General features: G+C 48.3%; 8 protein-coding genes across 8 annotated transcripts; 5 read left to right on the top strand and 3 right to left on the bottom strand.

The window, feature by feature from the left end:
• Positions 1-1,884: 1,884 nt before the first annotated feature.
• On the top strand, positions 1,885-5,573 carry AO090038000490 (uncharacterized protein; the record flags this gene model as incomplete). Its single annotated transcript, XM_023238262.1, has 8 exons — positions 1,885-1,890; positions 3,611-3,688; positions 3,744-3,814; positions 3,955-4,044; positions 4,100-4,182; positions 4,236-4,633; positions 4,705-5,034; positions 5,094-5,573. The coding sequence occupies 8 exons, from the start codon at positions 1,885-1,887 to the stop codon at positions 5,571-5,573; spliced, it is 1,536 nt and encodes a 511-aa protein (XP_023093162.1).
• Positions 5,574-6,721: 1,148 nt separating this feature from the next.
• AO090038000489 (uncharacterized protein) lies at positions 6,722-8,221 on the bottom strand (the record flags this gene model as incomplete). The annotated part of the gene is made up of 3 exons (XM_023238263.1): positions 6,722-6,754; positions 6,992-7,968; positions 8,053-8,221. The coding sequence occupies 3 exons, from the start codon at positions 8,219-8,221 to the stop codon at positions 6,722-6,724; spliced, it is 1,179 nt and encodes a 392-aa protein (XP_023093161.1).
• An 866-nt stretch (positions 8,222-9,087) lies between these two features.
• AO090038000488 (uncharacterized protein) lies at positions 9,088-10,027 on the bottom strand (the record flags this gene model as incomplete). Its single annotated transcript, XM_023238264.1, has 3 exons — positions 9,088-9,146; positions 9,220-9,806; positions 9,915-10,027. 3 exons carry the CDS (start codon positions 10,025-10,027, stop codon positions 9,088-9,090), a joined length of 759 nt encoding a protein of 252 aa, XP_023093160.1.
• A 491-nt stretch (positions 10,028-10,518) lies between these two features.
• On the top strand, positions 10,519-12,552 carry AO090038000487 (uncharacterized protein; the record flags this gene model as incomplete). The annotated part of the gene is given in 5 exon segments (XM_023238265.1): positions 10,519-10,879; positions 10,945-11,235; positions 11,241-11,325; positions 11,376-12,076; positions 12,122-12,552. Coding segments are annotated over 5 exon segments (1,869 nt in total).
• Positions 12,553-12,915: 363 nt separating this feature from the next.
• On the bottom strand, positions 12,916-13,535 carry AO090038000486 (uncharacterized protein; the record flags this gene model as incomplete). Its single annotated transcript, XM_023238266.1, has 3 exons — positions 12,916-12,919; positions 12,976-13,317; positions 13,378-13,535. The coding sequence occupies 3 exons, from the start codon at positions 13,533-13,535 to the stop codon at positions 12,916-12,918; spliced, it is 504 nt and encodes a 167-aa protein (XP_023093158.1).
• An 805-nt stretch (positions 13,536-14,340) lies between these two features.
• Positions 14,341-16,436, top strand: AO090038000485 (uncharacterized protein; the record flags this gene model as incomplete). Its single annotated transcript, XM_001825350.1, has 5 exons — positions 14,341-14,579; positions 14,641-14,806; positions 14,867-14,962; positions 15,022-15,719; positions 15,785-16,436. 5 exons carry the CDS (start codon positions 14,341-14,343, stop codon positions 16,434-16,436), a joined length of 1,851 nt encoding a protein of 616 aa, XP_001825402.1.
• Positions 16,437-18,214: 1,778 nt separating this feature from the next.
• AO090038000483 (esterase/lipase family protein) lies at positions 18,215-18,649 on the top strand (the record flags this gene model as incomplete). Its single annotated transcript, XM_023238267.1, has 2 exons — positions 18,215-18,527; positions 18,609-18,649. 2 exons carry the CDS (start codon positions 18,215-18,217, stop codon positions 18,647-18,649), a joined length of 354 nt encoding a protein of 117 aa, XP_023093157.1.
• Positions 18,650-18,741: 92 nt separating this feature from the next.
• AO090038000482 (alpha/beta fold hydrolase) lies at positions 18,742-19,291 on the top strand (the record flags this gene model as incomplete). The annotated part of the gene is made up of 2 exons (XM_023238268.1): positions 18,742-19,058; positions 19,243-19,291. 2 exons carry the CDS (start codon positions 18,742-18,744, stop codon positions 19,289-19,291), a joined length of 366 nt encoding a protein of 121 aa, XP_023093156.1.
• Positions 19,292-19,378: the final 87 nt, after the last annotated feature.

The following is a 19,378-nucleotide window of genomic DNA, read 5'->3' on the forward strand; positions in this document are numbered from 1 at the left end:
GAGCTATTTATGCGTTGTGTCATGGTACTTCTTGCGAGCAGCGATAATGATTGGTCAGGGAATGATTGTGCCTCCACGGGACGGTCGATGCCTGGGTGCTGGTTGTGGCCTTGTGTATCAGGCACCGCTCTCATCGCTTACGTAGGATTGTGGATTGTCCCTTGTGCTAACAGCAAGATACAGCCCACACCTATTGTTATCTTTACAAAGGCACACGCTCGACCTTGTCACTTCTTATTTCCCTTATTTATGTCAGCCAACTCGGCCATAGCTCTTCTAGCTACGATATATCTTGCCTGTTTGCTGTTCTGCGGGTCGAGAATTCACTTTGTGAGTTAGATACATGATATTCAAGATTGACCTGTGTAGTCAGGTTTGAGGGTATACTATCCTATGAGGAAATTCAGTTGTTGCTAACATGGAATAGGCAAGCACAATAATGATCAGGGTCATGAACACGAAGGAAATCGCGCGGTTTTTCGATTCTTCTACCCTCCTACTACACCTATGCTGAACAAAGCACTAGATCGAGCCAAGACCTCCATGGTATATCGAAATCAGCCCATTCACCCTATTGCTCCGACTTCAATATCCCAAGCCTTGAACAATGCCATATACTTTCACTTGGGGCCACTTTCCGGGCTCCGTACTATATTAATATTGGACAGGTCTTCGGCGCTAGCGGACAGTGTTGGAGATCCGTCCGAAGCTCTATGTAACCCTGGCCCGAGCCGGCTTGCACTGGAGACAAGTGAATGTGGATCGCACGTCTGATTTCCGCCTCAGTATTTCCTACCTGCCTGCTATGTCTCATCCGCAGGAACCCGGGCATAATCTACTGCTCACTTGATCCTATTCTCGATTTTTCCCGATTAATTGTACCTTGAAGAGGTTACCTATGGCGGGTCGGTGTAGCCGCGCTTGGCGTCGGAGCCCTATATGCACCGTTTCTGTGCCAAGCCCCAAGTCGAGTTCTGGTCAGAGCATCAGACCAACCGTGCCAGTTCCAGAGGCGCCCTAGAGCGATGATACCAATAATTTTGCTCGCTGCGAACATGGCATAATTAGGAAGCAAGTGCTTCTTTCCGTGATACCGGCCTGTCCGTGTAGTGGCCGGAATCACGGACCTTACGTTTTGCGGCCCGAGGTGTCAATGCAACATATCTCCACCGCCAGTGCAGGGTTCATGATTCTATTGTGTCAACATCCTTGTCCATGGGCCAAGCTGGGAGATTTTCAATTTTCTCATCTATCCGTGAGTGGAGAACACTGTGCGAAGGAATCATATCCACGCCTCCTGGAATTTAGCTAGAGTATAAACTCCAGTTGCCCTAACTCCTCCTGCTACAGGGACATATCCTTGGTTTGTAAGCCTTGTTTTGCTCAAACTAGACCCCTGCCACCATGTGTTCCGTCGTTAAGTGCTCTGTCCGGCATGTTGGTTGTTGGGTTAATTAGTAGACGTAGTTAATAGTGGTATCCTGGCGTTTCTCAGCCTCTCTGATAAGTCCCTTCAGCCGCTGAAATTGACCACGTGTATTCTGCCTCTGGCTACACACAAGCAATGGGGAGGTTCACATATACCTGGAAACCCGCTGTCAATGTCTTGACTTGGTTTCTGATGGTGACCGCCATCCTTAGCGTCTTTGCTCGACTAGGGACCAAATACTGGATCTTTCGGCGGTGGACTACAGATGATTATCTTAGTATTGCCTCAATGGTAAGAGCATCCTGTGTCCTAGGCGAGTGAGGTTGACGACGCAATGGTTATTCATATGCTTCTAGGTGACCTGTGTAGCACAGTCCCTCGCTGTGTCACTGGCCACTGCCAATGGATATGGTGATCGTTATGATACATTATCGGAGACAAATATCGAACACATCATGAAGGTAGACATTTCCCTCGTTTTCTGCCCCCCAGCACTTCTGATACCGACTTAGTCACAATATGCTGCCACCATTTTCTTTATCCTCAGCATGTGTTTCTCAAAGCTAGCTCTAGTCCACTTTATCCGGAGTGTAACACCAGCTGCCTCGGACCGTCGCATTGCCTCAGGCTTAGAGGCTTTGATTACACTCTGGGCATTCACCGGTGTCATAACTTCTGCATTCCAGTGTAGACCGCCTCAGACATGGAATTATCTATCCGGGCAATGTTTCAATATCAAGGCCTGGTGGGATTACATCGGACTGACGAACATTCTAACAGACGGTGCGATCATAGCGTATGCTATCCTGATTATTACTCGCATCCAGGCCCGGTTGAAAAAAAAGGTCACTTTATCCACAGTATTCGGGCTTCGAATCTTGTGAGTGCACCCATCTTAATATGCTTACTTCGTTTCTAAGTAGCAATCCAAGTGTGATTCTCGCAATAATAGGCCAACTGGTGTACGCCAATAGAACTATTGATTCGTCCGATCAGATCTCTGACACCTGGCCTCTGGCGATATGCACGCAGCTCACTCAGTGCTTGAGTGTCGTTACCGCTTGCTCCCCTCAATTTAAACCCTTCATGGACAGTCTTCGTTCGACGGGCCTACGTGTTGACGCAATAACACGCCACGATACCTCCCATATTGGATACAACCACTCCTCTCCCCCTGTGAAGTCGCAATCGCATAGCCAGGATCAATCTGATGCCGAGGTTCATGAGTTGACATCCATCGGCCGTAACAAGAGCTATCGCCATACAACAACAATAATCACGGCAAAACGGGACTCAGACGCAGGTAGTGATTCAAGCGAGGCCCACATAATCCGTGAAGTCCGCACATGGGCTGTGACCGCGTCGCCGCGCAACTCATTTAGGGAAAATTCGTATTAGGGTATAGGAGGGTTTCATTTTCATTTTATTTCCTTATTTTTTGTGTTAACATAAACCAAGTAGAAAATCTTCCATTCTTTCGGCTCTCTGACATTTCAGATCCTTGATGCGTTCGTACTTTTGTTGGACCCTCACATGTGGATAGGTGATTAGACTAGCAGTCTTATCCCTGTCATGTTGGAGCGCTAAGGATGTGTCGTTGCAACCACGATGCTCCACTAGCCTCTCCGAACGTTCCAGATTTGATGTTCATGGTAGATCCACGTACCACCTACATACATATTTTGACAAGCTCCACCTCGTACGTGGTGGTCTAATCATAGAATAACGTGCGCCAACGGCGGACAAGCAGATGGAGGATCCAGCTTCTTCATATCCCTGCAAGGTTGCACTTCTGCATTCCTCGGCCTACAGGGATACCACACCCTACAGGCGAATTGCAGATGTTCCCAATGCTTTTACCTAACACGGGCAGCAGCTTCATAACCATGGAGGCCAAAGTACAGGAGGGATAAATGCAGCGAGAAGGCTTTGATCCCTACTCTTCTCTATCTATCTCCTACAGGGTGTCGAGTGAATTCTACATCCAAACCTTCTTTTCTAAAACCTGTTTCATGTCCCTCTTTTCTGCTTCTTTGTTATTTCTGCTCTTTGAGTTTCTGGTTCGGTCTTAATCGTCGCGTCAGACGATCATCGGACGATTTATATTTGTGATCGGTCAATTTCTATACGTGCACCATGGCTCAAAATGAGCTGAAACAAATGGGGGCTTCTGTCCTGCAGGAGGTTGAGGGGCAGCCATCCTATCAGAACAAGGACGATGTATATCTGGCCCGTATGGGGAAGCGCCCTGTCTTGCAGGTAATCATTCTAATTTTTTTCTCCAAAGGTTGCAGTGGTCACTAATAGTGTACAGAGAAATTTTGGTTTGATGTCCATGGTCGGTTTTAGCTGTACTATTCTTATCACCTGGGAAGCCGTAACTACGTCAGTCATTCCCTCTCATCTGTCTTTGGATGGATTTCACCAGCTGATTACAAATCTATAGTTTATTTCTTCAGTCTTTTCAGAAGTATGTGAAATTATCAGTCACTACAGCCTTCAAGCGTTTAATAATTCTGTTCTAGTGGCGGTCCGGCTGGTTCAGTATATGGCTACCTTTTCGTCTGGGCCGGCGTTACGGCGACCTTTGTCGTGGTATCCGAGCTAGTATCAATGTATGCTGTCTCTATCCTACACCCTGGCGTGATAATCTTAACAACAGCTCTACAGGGCTCCTACATCAGGAGGTCAATACCACTGGTGCTCGATGATGGCACCCAAGTCTGTCATGAAAGTCAGCAGTTATATCACAGGTAGGGTGAAGCCATTCTAAGCTACCGCTATGGGAACTGACAGAACGGTATAGGTTGGCTGACGGTCATCGGATGGCAGGCCACATACGCCACCGGTTTGTATCTGAACGGGAACTTCATTGAGGCGCTAGTCATTCTAACCAACCCTGACTATACACCTGCACCGTGGCGCAAGACGCTTTATTCGTGGGCCACAGCAGTCTTTGCAGCAACTATGAATATTATCGGAGGCAAGCTACTGCCTCGGTTTGAGGGCACAATTCTCATCCTCCATATCCTGGGTTTCTTCGCTATCTTGATCCCATTGACGTACATGGCAGAACATAAACCTGCCTCAGAGGTATTCACATACTTTATCAATGAGGGCCATTGGCCGACTCAGGGTCTCTCATTTTTCATTGGCATCATTGGTCCCGTCTTTGCATTTGCAGGCGGCGATGCAGCAGTTCATGTGCGTTGTCCCTCTAAAGAAAAGAAATGAAAATGAAAATGACAGATACATGCTAACATCACCAACACCAGATGGTCGAAGAAATGACCAACGCAACAGTAGCCGTCCCCTGGTCTCTAATGCTCACAGTGCTCATCAACGGAACCCTAGGCTTCAGTATGCTAATAGCGCTATACTTCTGCCTCGGCGATATCGAAACTTCCCTTAAATCCCCAACAGGCGTCCCCTTCCTATCCATCTTCTACCAAGCCACCGAATCAACCGCCGGAACCGCAGCAGCCGGCTCCGTAATCCAAGCCATGTGCTGTTGCACAACAGTAGGCATGCTCGCATCGGCCTCGCGCCAATTCTGGTCCTTCTCGCGAGACAGAGGTATACCCGGCTGGCGCGTATGGAGCAAAGTAAGCCCCCATACAGATACCCCCATGCTCACCCCGTCAGTCTTCTAAAGAAAAGACAGGTAACCCCCCGCACCGCAATCCCAACCTACACTGTCCTCCTAACCAGCACAATCGGCTGCCTCCTGAACTTAATCAACATCGGCTCCGACGTCGCCTTCAACAGCCTCGTCTCAATGTCCACCTCAGGCCTGTACCTCTCCTACATGATCGCCGCGAGTCTACTCCTCTACCGCCGCTGCACAGGTGAAATCAGTCAACCCAAGAGAAACTCCGAACAAACGATGGTCAACACGGCAGGCGCCAAGCTCGTCTGGGGCCCGTTTCATATCCCCGGTATATGGGGTATCGGAATTAATATCTTTTCGTTGGTTTATATGTTCATAGCTACTTTCTTTAGCTTTTGGCCCCCGATAAATGAGGTTAATAGCGAGTCTATGAATTATAGTGTGGTTGGGACTGGGGGGACGGTGTTCCTTAGTCTGGGGTATTATTTGGTTAGGGCGAGGGGGGTTTATGAAGGGCCTGTTATTGAGATTTAGATTGCTTGGTGTGGGGTGGGTGATTTGTTTCAGGTACAGATCGTTATTCGTCATGAAGCATAGTGGTTTGACTCTCCATTTGAGTTTCAGACCAATATGAGCGTAAAAACAGCGACATGAAGATACTTGGATATATTCATGATCAACCTTAATCTATCCAGTGTGAAGTAACATATCTTGATCCAGCTAGCTGCATAGGTTATGACTAGGTCATGATTAGGGAACCGGGACCTCACCCCCACGTGGCACCACATAGCCCTACCCAGGTGGACGTTAGCGTGTGCAGCGCCACCAATAATCAAGACATGGCTCCAGGGTGGATATCTGATTGACTCGGCCTTCACTAAACCCGAAGCTTAGTGCTTATTTAACAAGAATAAGCATGGCGCAACCCGTCTCTTTGTGGGGTCTGCAGAAACTGACAGCTTCTGCCGTGTTGGGGGGTCTTTTAAAGTTTCCTAAATCGTGCTTTGACTTTTGAGTTGATTTTCGATTTACTCGACAGCTGAGTCTGACAGTATATATGCTGCTCTAGGCGCTGGCTTTTATAGGAGTTGCTTTGCTTAGTATGCTGCCCAAAAGTCTACATCAGGTTACGGTCATGTCGCCTATGGAAGATACTAATTCAATGATCAAGGCATTCAATACCGTCTCTCAACGCAACAACGAGGCCTCGGTGCAGATGGCCAAGAGTGCCTTGGTGGATAATACGATGATGAAGGCGGTTGCTATTGTCAGTTTGGTTTATTTACCAGGGACTTTTGTGTCAGCACGTATTCTATATCCTGAAAAAAGGTGGTGTTAGGCGGCTTATCGAGATAGGTATCTTCGGGATGAACTTTTTCAACTTCGATACCAATGAGTCAGGGGCCATGACCTGGATTTTGTCGGATAATGTCTGGTTATATTGGCTTGTTACGATTCCCTTGACGCTTACTACTATGGCGGTATGGATACTGTGGTTCAATCGCAATGTGATTACGCGCATTATCTGTGGATGGACAAGTGGGAGCTCGGGAGTTGTGAGGACTAGTATGCTTGGCCACTAGCCCTAACATGCAATGGCTCATGTTTGTATGACTGACGACTGAGAAAGATTTGCTTTGCTAGCGTACATTGACGGTGAGAATCAATGAATGAAAAGCAATTCAGTAATATTGGTATTCGGCAGACTGCCATATCTATGTTCATAAGGTGATTCAAATATGTAAGACGATAGCAGAAAATTAGCTATAGATAGTGTTGAACTGTTCGAGTTGAAACGACGGGTAAAGCGCATCGCGAAGATCGCTCTTGGCCGCTCTAGCAGCTTAAAACACACCTGACATGAGGTTGAATCTCGTAACAGACGTAATATCATTATATACGTTCCAGGATATACACCGGACTCATTAAATTATTCAGGAATCAAAACCCACTGTCGCGATGTATGACGGCAACGCGGATGGGTCTCGCTGGGCGTAAATATGCACTGGCGCTCTGAGGTAGAATGGAGAAGCCCCAGGTACGACTAATCGCAAATCCAAGGCGTACACGCGCGAAGTAAGGCAGGTATGGAAAGACGGGATGAAGTTCAGACGCGGCAATGTGATGGGCACTAGTAGTGTTGCTACGTAGCAGTTCTCTTCAGCGGGTACCCAGTCTAAGGAAGCTATAGAGTATGAGAATGGGGGAAAGTGTGTTTCGGAGTAATTCTTCGGTCTGCCAAAGAAATCCTTCTGTTTTGATGGTACGTCTTCATAATAAGATGCTGTGTAGAAGGTAGTAGCAACGAGCTTTCCCCGAAATGACTGAAGCTGGGGCAAGTCTGACTGCTCTCCTGTGACTTTGTAATGCAGGAACAGATTGACTGTGCTGCTAATCAAACTATGCGGGTCGCGTAACGGAAGGCGAAAGCTTTTCGGTGGTTCCAATGTCACAGTCAATTGGCCGTACTCTTCCTTTGTGCGACTATCGAGAACTGCATGATCTGCTTCTAAGCAATAGTCATTCACGCTACTCAAAAGATCTAACGGCGGCCATTCGTCGACTGCCGGTTTGACTCGTAGCTTGATCTTGTGTACCAGCAAGATATCCCGCTTGTCGATCACGGGAATATTGCGGAACAAAGCGGCTTGGATGGTATACAGAATTTTGCATGTGGGAGGTGCATAGTCATCCTTTAACTTGCCTCCAAGCCCAGATACCGAGGGATCACCGAAGCTTGGGGGAGGCCGTAGATGAGCCTGTCGGATGGTTGGGCTGGTAATCTTATGGTTGCAGACATCCGGTGATAGATGGTCTGGTACCTCAAAGGTGAATTCGAACTGATATCGGTGACGTTCTTTGAAGAGCTTTCCAGGTGGAAAAGAAGAGTCATCAATTAAATATTTGAGATCCTGGAATTGACGGTAGGCTTTTCCAGTTTGTAGTATTGTACGTTCCTCTCCTGTTGCCATTGTTAGACACTTTTAGATTCATATGGTGTATTACTACATACCTATAAACGATACTTCGATCCCGTCAACACGAATATCACAATGAGAACGAACGGTGACTACGCCATGGATCTTATCTCCCGTCAAATGGGAGTAAAGATATGACTCATGGGTGTTATTTTGTCCGGTTCGGAGAGCGATGTCGACCGAAAAAATGTCCGTTATACTCATTGTTCTGGACTGGAGAAGATAGCGAGTGAATGGGACTTTGTACAAGATGATGGGTTCTCATTGTAAATTCCAGACGAGTCCAGGATATAAGGAAACTGCCAAGATGGGATGACTGCATTGCGTTATGGAGACCCTAAGGCAAGCTAATGAGCTTAACTCGGTCATGTGAGGAGTCGGTATCCTAATCGGGCTTAGTGTCACAATGACTCAACTATGCAGCTGAGTCATCTATCCTTATTCGAACGTATAAATGGCTTAACTGCATCAACAGCTCTTATGGTTCGAGAAGACGGCGACTATCCCAATGGAAGACCTTTCCTAAGTTACATGGAGTAATTCGTCTAGAAAGTGAAAGAAAACAGTATACCATGTCCAATGAATGTCTACGTATAACTGACTACCACTAGTCGAGGTGGATATATATAAATGAGTAAATCCTGGTCAAGCCGGAGTGGTTGAAGCCAAGGTATAAATTCTCCCGCGTACGCACTTCAAGTTCATAGCATATATGTATCTTATTGCCCACTTGTAGAGATACAGATCAATGCACTAACTCACATGACGGCTTCGTAAGGACTATCATCTCCACGGTTATATCAGCACCAAATGCCGCACCAATCACCTTGGAACGACCTGATAGCCCCTCTCGATACGCCCGTGCTAACCGATGCAAGATACTAAGAACAGTCGCCGAGCTGGTATTGCCTGCACTACGGTAGCACTTGTAGCTCATCCGTAGGTGATCATGAGAGGCAAGTCCTAAAGCATGCTCAGCACCCGTCAGGATCGCGGCACCACCGGGATGCAAAGCCCAATCATATGTACTGGGATTAAAGTTAGACTCTTCCAAGCGAAGGGATGGAGAGTTAGTGATGAGGTTCCCAAATGAGGATGGCAAGGCTGACTTGATCATCCTCGGAACGTCCTTGGAGATTATTGGCATAACTCCTGGTTACATTAGCGAGGTTGTTTGTAAGACATATATGTGTGGTCCTCACCCGAAGGCATCCACCGTATCCCGACGCAGCCTGGTCTGTCCAGGAGTGTTGATTGAGCACCGTGTATATTCCATATGGGCTCTCTTTCTCCCTCTTTCACACCGATCCCATTACTGAGTACAAGTGCACATGCACCATCTCCGAATAGAGTGGGGCCAATGTTCGGGATTGATTCCTTTACGATGGTCTCCAGCCATCCCCTGACATAAACTGTCATGGTCTCGGCAGCAATCACCAGAGCCCGGGCCGGCTTTCCTTCCTGTGTCGCGCCACGCAGAAGGTCGTATGCGGTACGAAGGGCCGCTACGCTGCCAGCACAAGTGACCCCACTCAACAATGTCCGGCGAACGTGCTTTGAGAGCCCTAGTCTCCGAGAAAGTGTGCAGTCGAATCCAGGGCTCGATGCACTTGTACAGGTCATAGCTACCACATGGGTTATGTCCATGAGATTGCCGCCCCAGTCTTCGATGGCTTGCGTCGCGGCGTCTTGCGCTAGGGGGATACCATACTTTTTGAAGAGATCATCGCACTCTGTGTTTGTCAGAATATGATCCTGAAACCATAGTGGATGGTTTGATGGTAGGACACTATAGCGGTTCTCGATTTTTGTTCTCTCGTTTATCTCGATTATCTTTAGTAGCCTAATATAAGAACACAGGTTAGCGTAGGTAGTGACCAGGGTAAGGGACACTTACGCGACATTATCCGTGTAGCAGTTGGACACTAATTTAGGTACAAACTCGGGTCCAAGCTTGTGCGGGGGATACTGGAGGCCAGTGCCCACTACAGAGACCACAGGAGGAGCCATCATGCACGTGGAGTTAAGCAACCGGCTAAGAGATGTCTGAATGGGAGATAATCGCTGTTCATTTATGACGGCGGCTGGCTCAACTCATATATCCCGATCATTGAAATTAGAGGGCGACAAGTGTGGAACTATAGTACGGGATACGTTAAGGGTACGAGGGCCTCCCATGGCTCGGATAATCCAAGATCGTGGAGCCGCTCTGCTCTGTTTCCGGTTTTTGGTGAAGAAACGATCGGCCGCGTGATATAAACACGATGGTTCCCTTCATGTTCCTGTCGTGGCTGTGGGCATGACAAGAAAACCTTGACACCGATTCTGGCAAACCAGATATAAACTTGATTGGGACCAATTGACCCATGGTTGGCTAAGCCGCAAAACCAACGTATACCTCGGCTTTGGCATATGATGGTGATAACCACCTATTTAATTCGTGACGAGGAATTACACCGGCAACATGATATCTTAAACTGTCTTAGATCACTCATGATAATATGGAAACAAACGGAATGCAACGGGCGTTCGTGACCGGGCCCACAGAGCCACCGATATGTCCAAAAACATTCGCGCAGTTCATCGATGAGCAAGCAGCTACCTATGGCCAGAGGCCTTCAATAGTATCGCCATGGCAGGGAATAAGCCTCTCTTATCATGAACTTGCGGAACGAAGTAAGCATGTAGCCAGAGCCTTATTGGGCATGGGTTTGGCACACGGCGACTGTGTCGGTATCATGGCCGGCAGTTCATGCCAGCATATCGAATTGCTAATGGGAGGGGCACGCATCGGATGTGCTGTTGTCTCCCTGCATACCACATACACACCGGAGGAGCTGAAAAGGACCGTGCGGAGAACCTGTAAGTTGAGTGTTAAAATATAAGCATAATCAACCGATGGACGATAAAGCTGACACATAACAAAGCATGCAGGCTTGTTTTCATCTCGTCTCGTATCGGTCGTCGGGACCTATCTACCCATGTGAATGTGATGAAGAATTGCATGTCTTCAGGAGCACTTCCAGAGCTAAATGCAGTTCTTACGATAGGACAGAATGACTATAAAGGATATTCCCAGGGCCTACAAACGTACGAGGCCCTCTTTTCGGAGTACAAAGAAGGGGTAACGAACCCTGATATTGATGCAACATTTTTGCTCAAACTGGCAGAGAAAGCTGTCACGACCGACGACGTGATTCGTATGGATTTTACTTCTGGTTAGTTCTTGAACACCTCCCCCGGGTATCTCCAGTTAACCAGTCCATAGGTACTACAGGGACCCCCAAAGCAGCAATGTTAACAGCCATGTACGCAAGAGTCCTAGCCATATATTGAAAACGCTCTAATACTAAGCTAGCAACCTCCTTGGAGGTGGGTTTATAGTGGGCGAGCGCTTAAGCCTCACTCCGAAAGATATCATTTGTTCTCCCGCCCCGCTATTCCATAGCTTTACACTTATAGCAGGGGTTTTCGCGTCCTTAACTCACGGTAGCTCGGTTATTCTCCCTTCAGATCACTTCGATCCCCATACAGTCGTTGCAGCTATACAGAAGCAGGCTCCTACTGTCCTACTGGGCGTTCCCACAATGTTCCTGGCGGAATTAGAGATTATGGCAAAAGAACCGGCCGATATGTCATTGCGAGCGGCTGTGGTGGGTGGCTCTGTTGTCACGTCCGCGTTAAGAAAGAACATTTGTACCACGATGAAGACAAAGGAAGTATATTCGGTTTATGGGATGACTGAAACGGGTGCTACGTTTATAGGTTCCTTGGACGGGTTAGAGGAATCCACGGGCATGGTAGGATACGTGATGCCGCATATCTGCGCCAAAGTTCTGAATAGAAGCGGCCAGATTGCTCGACCGATGGAAAAGGGGGAACTTTATACAAGTGGATTCACACTGCAAAAGGGATACTTCGGAGAGGAAGAGAAAACCTTGGAGACGATGACACAGGATCAGGACGGGAAGATCTGGATGCGTACGGGCGACGAAGCCGTCATTGATGAGAGTGGGTGTTGTCGAATTACCGGCAGGATCAAGGATATTATAATCAGAGGTAAGCAAACTATACTTTTATTAACATGGTAAACATAGCTGACAGGTCAATTAGGTGGGGAAAATATTTCCCCCTTGGAAGTTGAGAGTCGCCTCGCTTCACATCCATCCATCGGTGAAGCAAGTGTGTTGGGTTTGCCTGACGCAAAGTATGGGGAGGTTGTAGGATGCTTTCTAAAAAGTGCGCCTAATGTTGAAAGGTTGGCAGATGAAGAGGTGCAGGGCTGGGTGAGAGAAACACTGGCCTGGCATAAGACACCAGCGTACATATTTTGGATTGGAGACCCTGGTGTTGCGGATGACTTCCCCAGAACGGGAACTGGTAAGCATCAGAAGCATATCATGAAGAAAATTGGGGAAAGGCTTATTGCTGTAAGGAGAAATGGAGTGTGTGAGCCCAGGTTGATGTGTGAAAGCTTCCGCTCTGTTACAACACATTCCTCTGTTGGCAACAACAGCTTGATAAACTGTGTCTAACATAACTAATACTAGCTGGCCTCATCCTCTAGGTCTAGGAAATAGAGAATCCCTCCACTCAACGCAGGGCTAATAACACTTCCATGATCTTCATCCAAGTATTCCCTTCTCTCCACCGCATCCAAATGTTGACTAGCAACAAGTTGCAAGTACAGATCATTGCAGTTATCTGCCATGCGACGCTTTGCCGCCGATCCCACTCGTCGTTCGTATTTCTCCAATGGCTCATGCCTGCGGCGTACTGGAAACTGCTCTCGGGAGCCGTATGATAGTCGTAGAGTGGGCTGCGTACTCGTCCCTGACCGTTGTAGGAATTGTGGTACTTTGGTAAGGATGAATCTCTCATTCCACCATATCGATGGACTAGCTGCAATGTATGTATCAAATGATGTCGGTTGCGTGAAAAGAGTGTTCAATACAAACAGTCCCCCATACGAATGGCCAAACAAGGCTGTCCGAGCAAATTTGACATTAGGGAAGATGGACGAGGCTACGAATGGACGGACAATATTGTTGATAAAAGAAAGGAACCGATCTGCACCGCCGTATGGCTCCGGTCGAGGGTTGCCGTCGGGTCCCTCAGGCGGAGTGTAGTGATCACATGGCGGAGTGAGGTCCGAAGAGCGTTGAGGACTATAGACAGAAGCCTTTAAGGGATACCCGATTCCAACAACGATGGTCCCAGGTTTGTTAGGGTTAAGAGACGCTTGCCGCCGAGCGACGTCTGTTGCTGTGAGAAACATAGCATTGCCATCAACAGCGAATCTGCAAGTAAGTATGTTAGTACCGCTGATGGAAGCAGGCCCCACCAAGCATCCGACTTACATTACATTCGCGACCGCCGAGACGTTTGTTTCTCGCCAGCTCAGTGGCCAGGAGACCTCCACCAAGTATGTCGCTTCTGTGCCGGTTAAGACCTCCCACGCGGCCATGTTACGGCCAGAGCCGCCCTCGGAGGGAGTGAATTTCCACTCTCTGCGCATGGTGATGTAGTATGAGTACTGGAATTGTTAATGCCCAGTAGTTAAAGATCAGACCATCGGAAAAAGCTCGGCGGATGACCGTTAAGATGTGCAGACTCAGTTAGCCAGTCGGTATTTCAAGAGGAATTCGGAGCCAGGAATTCCGCAAAATAAATTAGACCACGCAAGCTTGAATTTCTTGGCCTTTGGCCGCTGCTCGGTGCCCACTATTACGACCATCTGCCCAATAATCGCTTGAACCTCGAGGCAGCAGGACGCCACATTCCGCGCGGAGGCTCTTGGCATTCATTATCTGATCCTAATCTTTTTACCAGAACAAGCGTGAACGTGACTAGTCTGACTGAAGGTCGCGCCATTAGCCACAAGAGCGAATTATTATGTTTAGTTCCAACACGCAGAGACTTTTGTCCATGGCTCAATGCGCGGAGTACCTCCGCTTGACTAGGGTTATTCGGCAATGCGACCATGACTCGCTTATCAGTCCCGGATCAGATTAGATCCTAGAGAGACCCATTTATTTCCCTTTTGGTCGGAACCTCGTGGGATGTTTCCCAATGCGAACTGGATGGGACGACTCACGACGCAGCCCTACCTGTTTCTTCTCTGCTACAACACGAGGTCCAGTGGGGCTCAACTTCGATCAATTCCTAGAAATCCTTGCTGTATAGATTCAATAAAACAAGCCTTCTCGCGCGATGTGAAGTTTATCTTGTCCGTTTTTCCGACTTTCCTTTCCTTTTCTTATCAATTTTATTTTTATCAGTTGTACTCGAGAGTGACCTAGTTTCTACCGAAGGCGTGAGCAATGGACCGAGCTGCAGAGGTTTCTAAGGTGGCAGATGATTCAATCTCTCCTCATGCCTCGCATACAACATCAAACACTGCTACGCTGGACAAATCCGGCAACAAGATAGTGGAACAGTCAACTTCAGCCGACGATGTGGAAAAGCAATCCGATACACAAAGTCTTCAGGCAGGTGTCCGGAGAGCAGAGATTTTGCGAAAAGGATGGACGAAGAAAGGTTTATATACGGCCTTTGTCGGGTATGTGAGAGAAATAAAACTATAGGATAACAACGTCGTACTGACTTAGAATATTTTCTAGTCTGTTCATCGCGACACTCGCAATCAACTTTGGCGATTATTCCACGCAGGTCTATGTCCCGTACACCACCAGCGCCTTTAAGCAACACTCTGCAATGAGCGCTGCTCGCGTAGTCATGAATATCACCCGCATTGCTGCCTATCCAATTATTGCGAAGCTGGGAGATGTATGTATACAGCAATTCTGGAATTTGGGACTGCTAGGCTAATCGCTCTGCTTCTGATAGGTGTTCGGTAGAGCAGAGATGTTTATTCTCTCCATTGCAGCCTCTACCCTTGGCTATGTGATTTATGCCGCTTGCGAAGATATCGCGCAGTATATGGTATTTACGATACAACATCCGTGGTCTTCGACGGAATTATGTGCTAATCCATGAAACAGGTTGCTGGTATCTTTGAAGCAATCGGATCGACAGGCTACGCGCTTACACAGCAAGTTTTCGTCGCCGACGTTACCAACCTGATCAATCGTGGAATCTGGTCTACACTACCTGACTCACTTACCACTGTCCCAACCTTATACCTGGGCACGATTGTCGCTCAACGCATGCTAGACCACTCGACGTGGCGATGGGGCTGGGGCATGTGGGCCATCATAACACCCGTTTGCGCAGTGCCTTTGATCGCAACAATGCTAGTCTACCAGCGGCGCGCTCCAATTAAGGTTCCTATTGCGAAGGCCATGGGCTGGAAGGAAACAGACACCTGGTATCAGCGCGCGTACCGTCTCCTCTGGGTCGAGCTGGACTTACCGGGCGGTGTTCTCCTGCTACTCGGACTATCCCTATTGTTGGTTCCCATCGCCTTGACAGGTTCCAATAACAGCAACGCCTGGCACAAGGGAAATTTCATCGCGATGCTCGTCCTTGGAGTCGTGTTCCTCATGTCATTTGTTATATGGGACGCCCGGTTCGCGAAGAAGCCGTTCGTGCCATATCGCATGATTAAGCAGCGCACCGTAGCAGCAGCATGTCTCCTAGGTGCTCTCGATTTCTTCCACTACTCCGTCTTTTCAGTTTTCTTCACCAGTTACCTTCAAGTCGCTGGACACTTCAACGCAGGTAATGCCACAAGAATCGAGTACGTGCCATTCCCCCAGAATAGAACCTGCACAGACCACAAACTAACCAAGACCAAAAACGTAGCAACTCCCTCCGCGTCGCCTTCCAAGTCTCAGGAATCTTCGCCGCCTTCTTCATGAAATACACCAAACGCTCCCAAATCTGGGTCCTAGTCGGCGTGCCCCTCTGCATCCTAGGCATGGGGATCCTCCTCTACCTCGTAGACATGGGCGATGGCAAAACCGGCAACGAAGCAGCCTTCGTAACCGCCAAATCCCTAATCGGCATCGGCCGCGGCTTCTACCAAACCGCAGCACAAGTCTCAGTCCAAGCCGTCGTCTCCAGACAGGAAGTATCAGTCGTCACAGCCGTCTTCTTCGCCTCGATGAGCATCGGCGGTGCTATTGGAACTAGTGTAGCGGGTGCTATTTGGCGGAGTAATCTGCCCCGCAAGTTGAGCGAGTATCTGCCTGATGAGGCGAAGGGTCAGGCTAAGTCGATCTTTGGGTCGATTGTTGTGGCCCAGAAGTATCCGGTTGGTGGGTCGGTTAGGATGGCGATTGATCGGAGTTATCGTGAGTCGCAGCGGTTGTTGGCTATTGCTGCTATTTCGGCGCTTGCGCCTATGGTTGTTATTATGTTCTTTTTGAAGAATGTGCATTTGGATGAGAGGCAGACTGCTAAGGAGGAGGGGGAGAGAGAAATGGGAGAGCAGAAGAAGGGAGATGCGGAATGAGATGAATGTTTTACTGGGTTAGTGTATTTGGTAGGACTTCTTATGCGTGGTCTCTACTCCGTTGGCCGTCACCAAATGAAGCAAAATTAATTTACCATAGAGGTTGTTTTGCAATATACCCAGTTGGACTTTGCATTATCCTGGTCCTCAGGCCAGAATTCAAGAAGCAGGGTATGTCTACGCACCATGGAACTGTGCAATACTATGTATCGTATGCGCATCTTGGCCTTCTTTTTCAGCGCCTGACGCGGCCAAATGCCTTGGATTAGGTAACCTGCATAGGCAGGTTACATCGGCAACAGATAGACTAAGGTCAATCCCTACCGCAATTTCCGTATACATACAGCAATATATTATACCTTTGGTCTTCCTCCTGAGATTCTTGATCAGGGTCCGGTCACACATGGAATCAGGGAACTTGCCGGTAGACGGCGGCTCACTATACTACGAGGTGCAAGGCAAGAATGGGCCGCCGTTTCTTCTTATAGCCGGCGGCTCGGGCACGACGACGATGTTTTCGACTCTGGCGACTACATTAGCCACACACTTCCGTGTCATTAGTTATGACAGAAGAGGTACACCTCGCAGCTGCCCGTTTCACTTGCCAAGACAGTCGGACACACTGCGAACCCATGCCAAAGACGCCGCGACTCTTCTCATGCGGAAATTTCCTGGCATTCCAGCAATTATATTCACGACTTCAGGCAACCACAATTGCTCTTGAGCCTGTCAATCTGTTCTCAGATTTAGTGTCTAAAGTTGTTCTTCACGAGCCGATTCTATACTCGTTTCTGTCAGTTGGGCAGGGAAAGATTGTCGACACAAAGACCCAAGAAGCGCTACAAGCATATAGAAAGTTCGGGGTAGTAGAGGCCAATAGCGTGTTTTTGCCATTGTTCCAGATCAAGCAAGACTCCAATGCCCGGAAAACCATCTCGATGTCGGAATATCCTGGTCTACCATGCCCACTAGCTGGAAGAGCTATTACGAGCATGAGCTACCGGCCATCGTCGACTATGCTCCGAACCCAGACAGCCTTGCTCGGACCCACCTGAAGATCTATGTTGTGGAAGGATCTGTTGAGGTACCTGCGTTTGTCCAGGAAACTATTTTGGGTGTCTCGGAACTACTGGGAAGGCCACCATTTAGAATTGCCTGGGGCCATGTCGGGTATGCAACGCATGCGGAGTTTAGAGGTAGCCTTATTACACTGCTCTGCAATGGCAATGGAGGAAAGGCTAACCTTTGACATTAGCGTTTCACAAATAACTTCGCCCATGGTGTATACCGACGTGTAAGATAGCTCGGTTTAGATGGGCGAGTGGGGGAACATGGTCGAAGGTACTTGTGAAGTACAGTGGCTCTTGAATTGAGTGAACGTTATAAAAATGAAGTCGAAGCTCCAAAGTAGAGGGTTAGGTAAAGTTGACGGAACGGACGAGGGCAATAAAGTGAAAATACTGTGTCTGTTTATCTGGATAAGAAACTAAGCTTTCGTTCGGCCCGGCTCAACGGCAAAGATCCCCACTATTGACATGGACTTAGTACAGTATTGGTTTATGTCAACCCCAAAAGAACAACGAAATAACTAAGATAGGTATAGTGTATGTAACTACTACTTGGCCCCCACCTGCTGGTACAAGTATTTATATCCTGGTATGACCCATAACTATTCAAACTGCCCCTCCGCCTTCCGGACTTCTCAGCCTTTTTCTTCTCAGCAATAATCTCCAACATAACAAGCCCACAACCTATTTCAAGTCAGGATCACCTCCACCATGTCATCAGCGAACCTCCCAGTGATCGTGATCGTTCCAGGTGCCTTCGGAACCCCTCAAGGCTTCGAGAAATTGCTCCCGTATCTGGCCCAAGCCGGATACGCAACACACCCAGGGTCATACCCTAGTTGCAATCCCTCCGACCCGGCCCAAGAGTCCGCTCCTCAGGACATCGCTTTCCTGCGCGACAACGTATTACTGCCTCTATTGAACGAGCAGGGTAAAGATATCGTCATCATCGCACACTCATACGGGGGGGTTGTGGCCGGTGGGGCGGCAAGAGGACTTGCGAAGGGGACCAGAACTGCCCAAGGTCAATCGACTGGCGTTATCGGCCTGATTTACGTGGTGGGCAATATTACACTTGACGGGGAATCTCTCTTCACTGCTGTAGGCGGTGCTTACCCTCCTTTTATCAAAGTCGACAAGGTATAGTCTAACCCAGCACAAGCCGCGATTATAACCGGAGGGTATTAATGATTGTTTGTTCCCAGCCATCTCAGGGACTTGCGCTCATCGAACCGGCAATGGATGTTCTGTACAATGATTGCGACCGTGCCCTGGAGCCAGAATTGGCTACGCTAATGCAGCCACACGCACTCCGAGCTTTCGAAACACCCGCCACTGCGCCAGCTTGGGCGGAGAGTGCGTTTGATGGGAGGAGAGCGTATGTGCGGACACTGGACGACTGCTGTAACCCTTCCTCGCTGCAGGATCTCTGGCTGGAGAAGTCCCAGGTCGAATGGGAAGTTGTGGACTTGAAGACCGGACATATGCCATTTGTGAGCCAGCCTCGGGCTTTGGCGGAGCATATTATCAAGTTCATTGATGGCTTTATGGCAAAGTAAATAGTTAATACTGTCAGTTCCGCTTATTATGACTGTATGATTAGTGTATAGAGAACAAGTCATGCCACCGTGCTCTGTACTTGTTGTGACCATTTGTGGAACTTTTCTATCATTAGGGTAGGGCACTCATGGAGTACGCGTCTTAGTGGAGGAACGATATAATGTTATGGGACGTTATAGATGGCCCCATTGTTGGCTATTGGGCCCTCCTTTGAAGTTTATCATATGATGATATGTCGGAGTACTTTATAGATAAGCCCTATATTCAAATGACTATTTGAATCATATTGGTTCTGACGCTCACTGCACTTTGTGG

This window comes from Aspergillus oryzae, chromosome 6 (assembly GCF_000184455.2).
Source record: "Aspergillus oryzae RIB40 DNA, chromosome 6".
Taxonomy (NCBI): Eukaryota; Fungi; Ascomycota; class Eurotiomycetes; order Eurotiales; family Aspergillaceae; genus Aspergillus; species Aspergillus oryzae.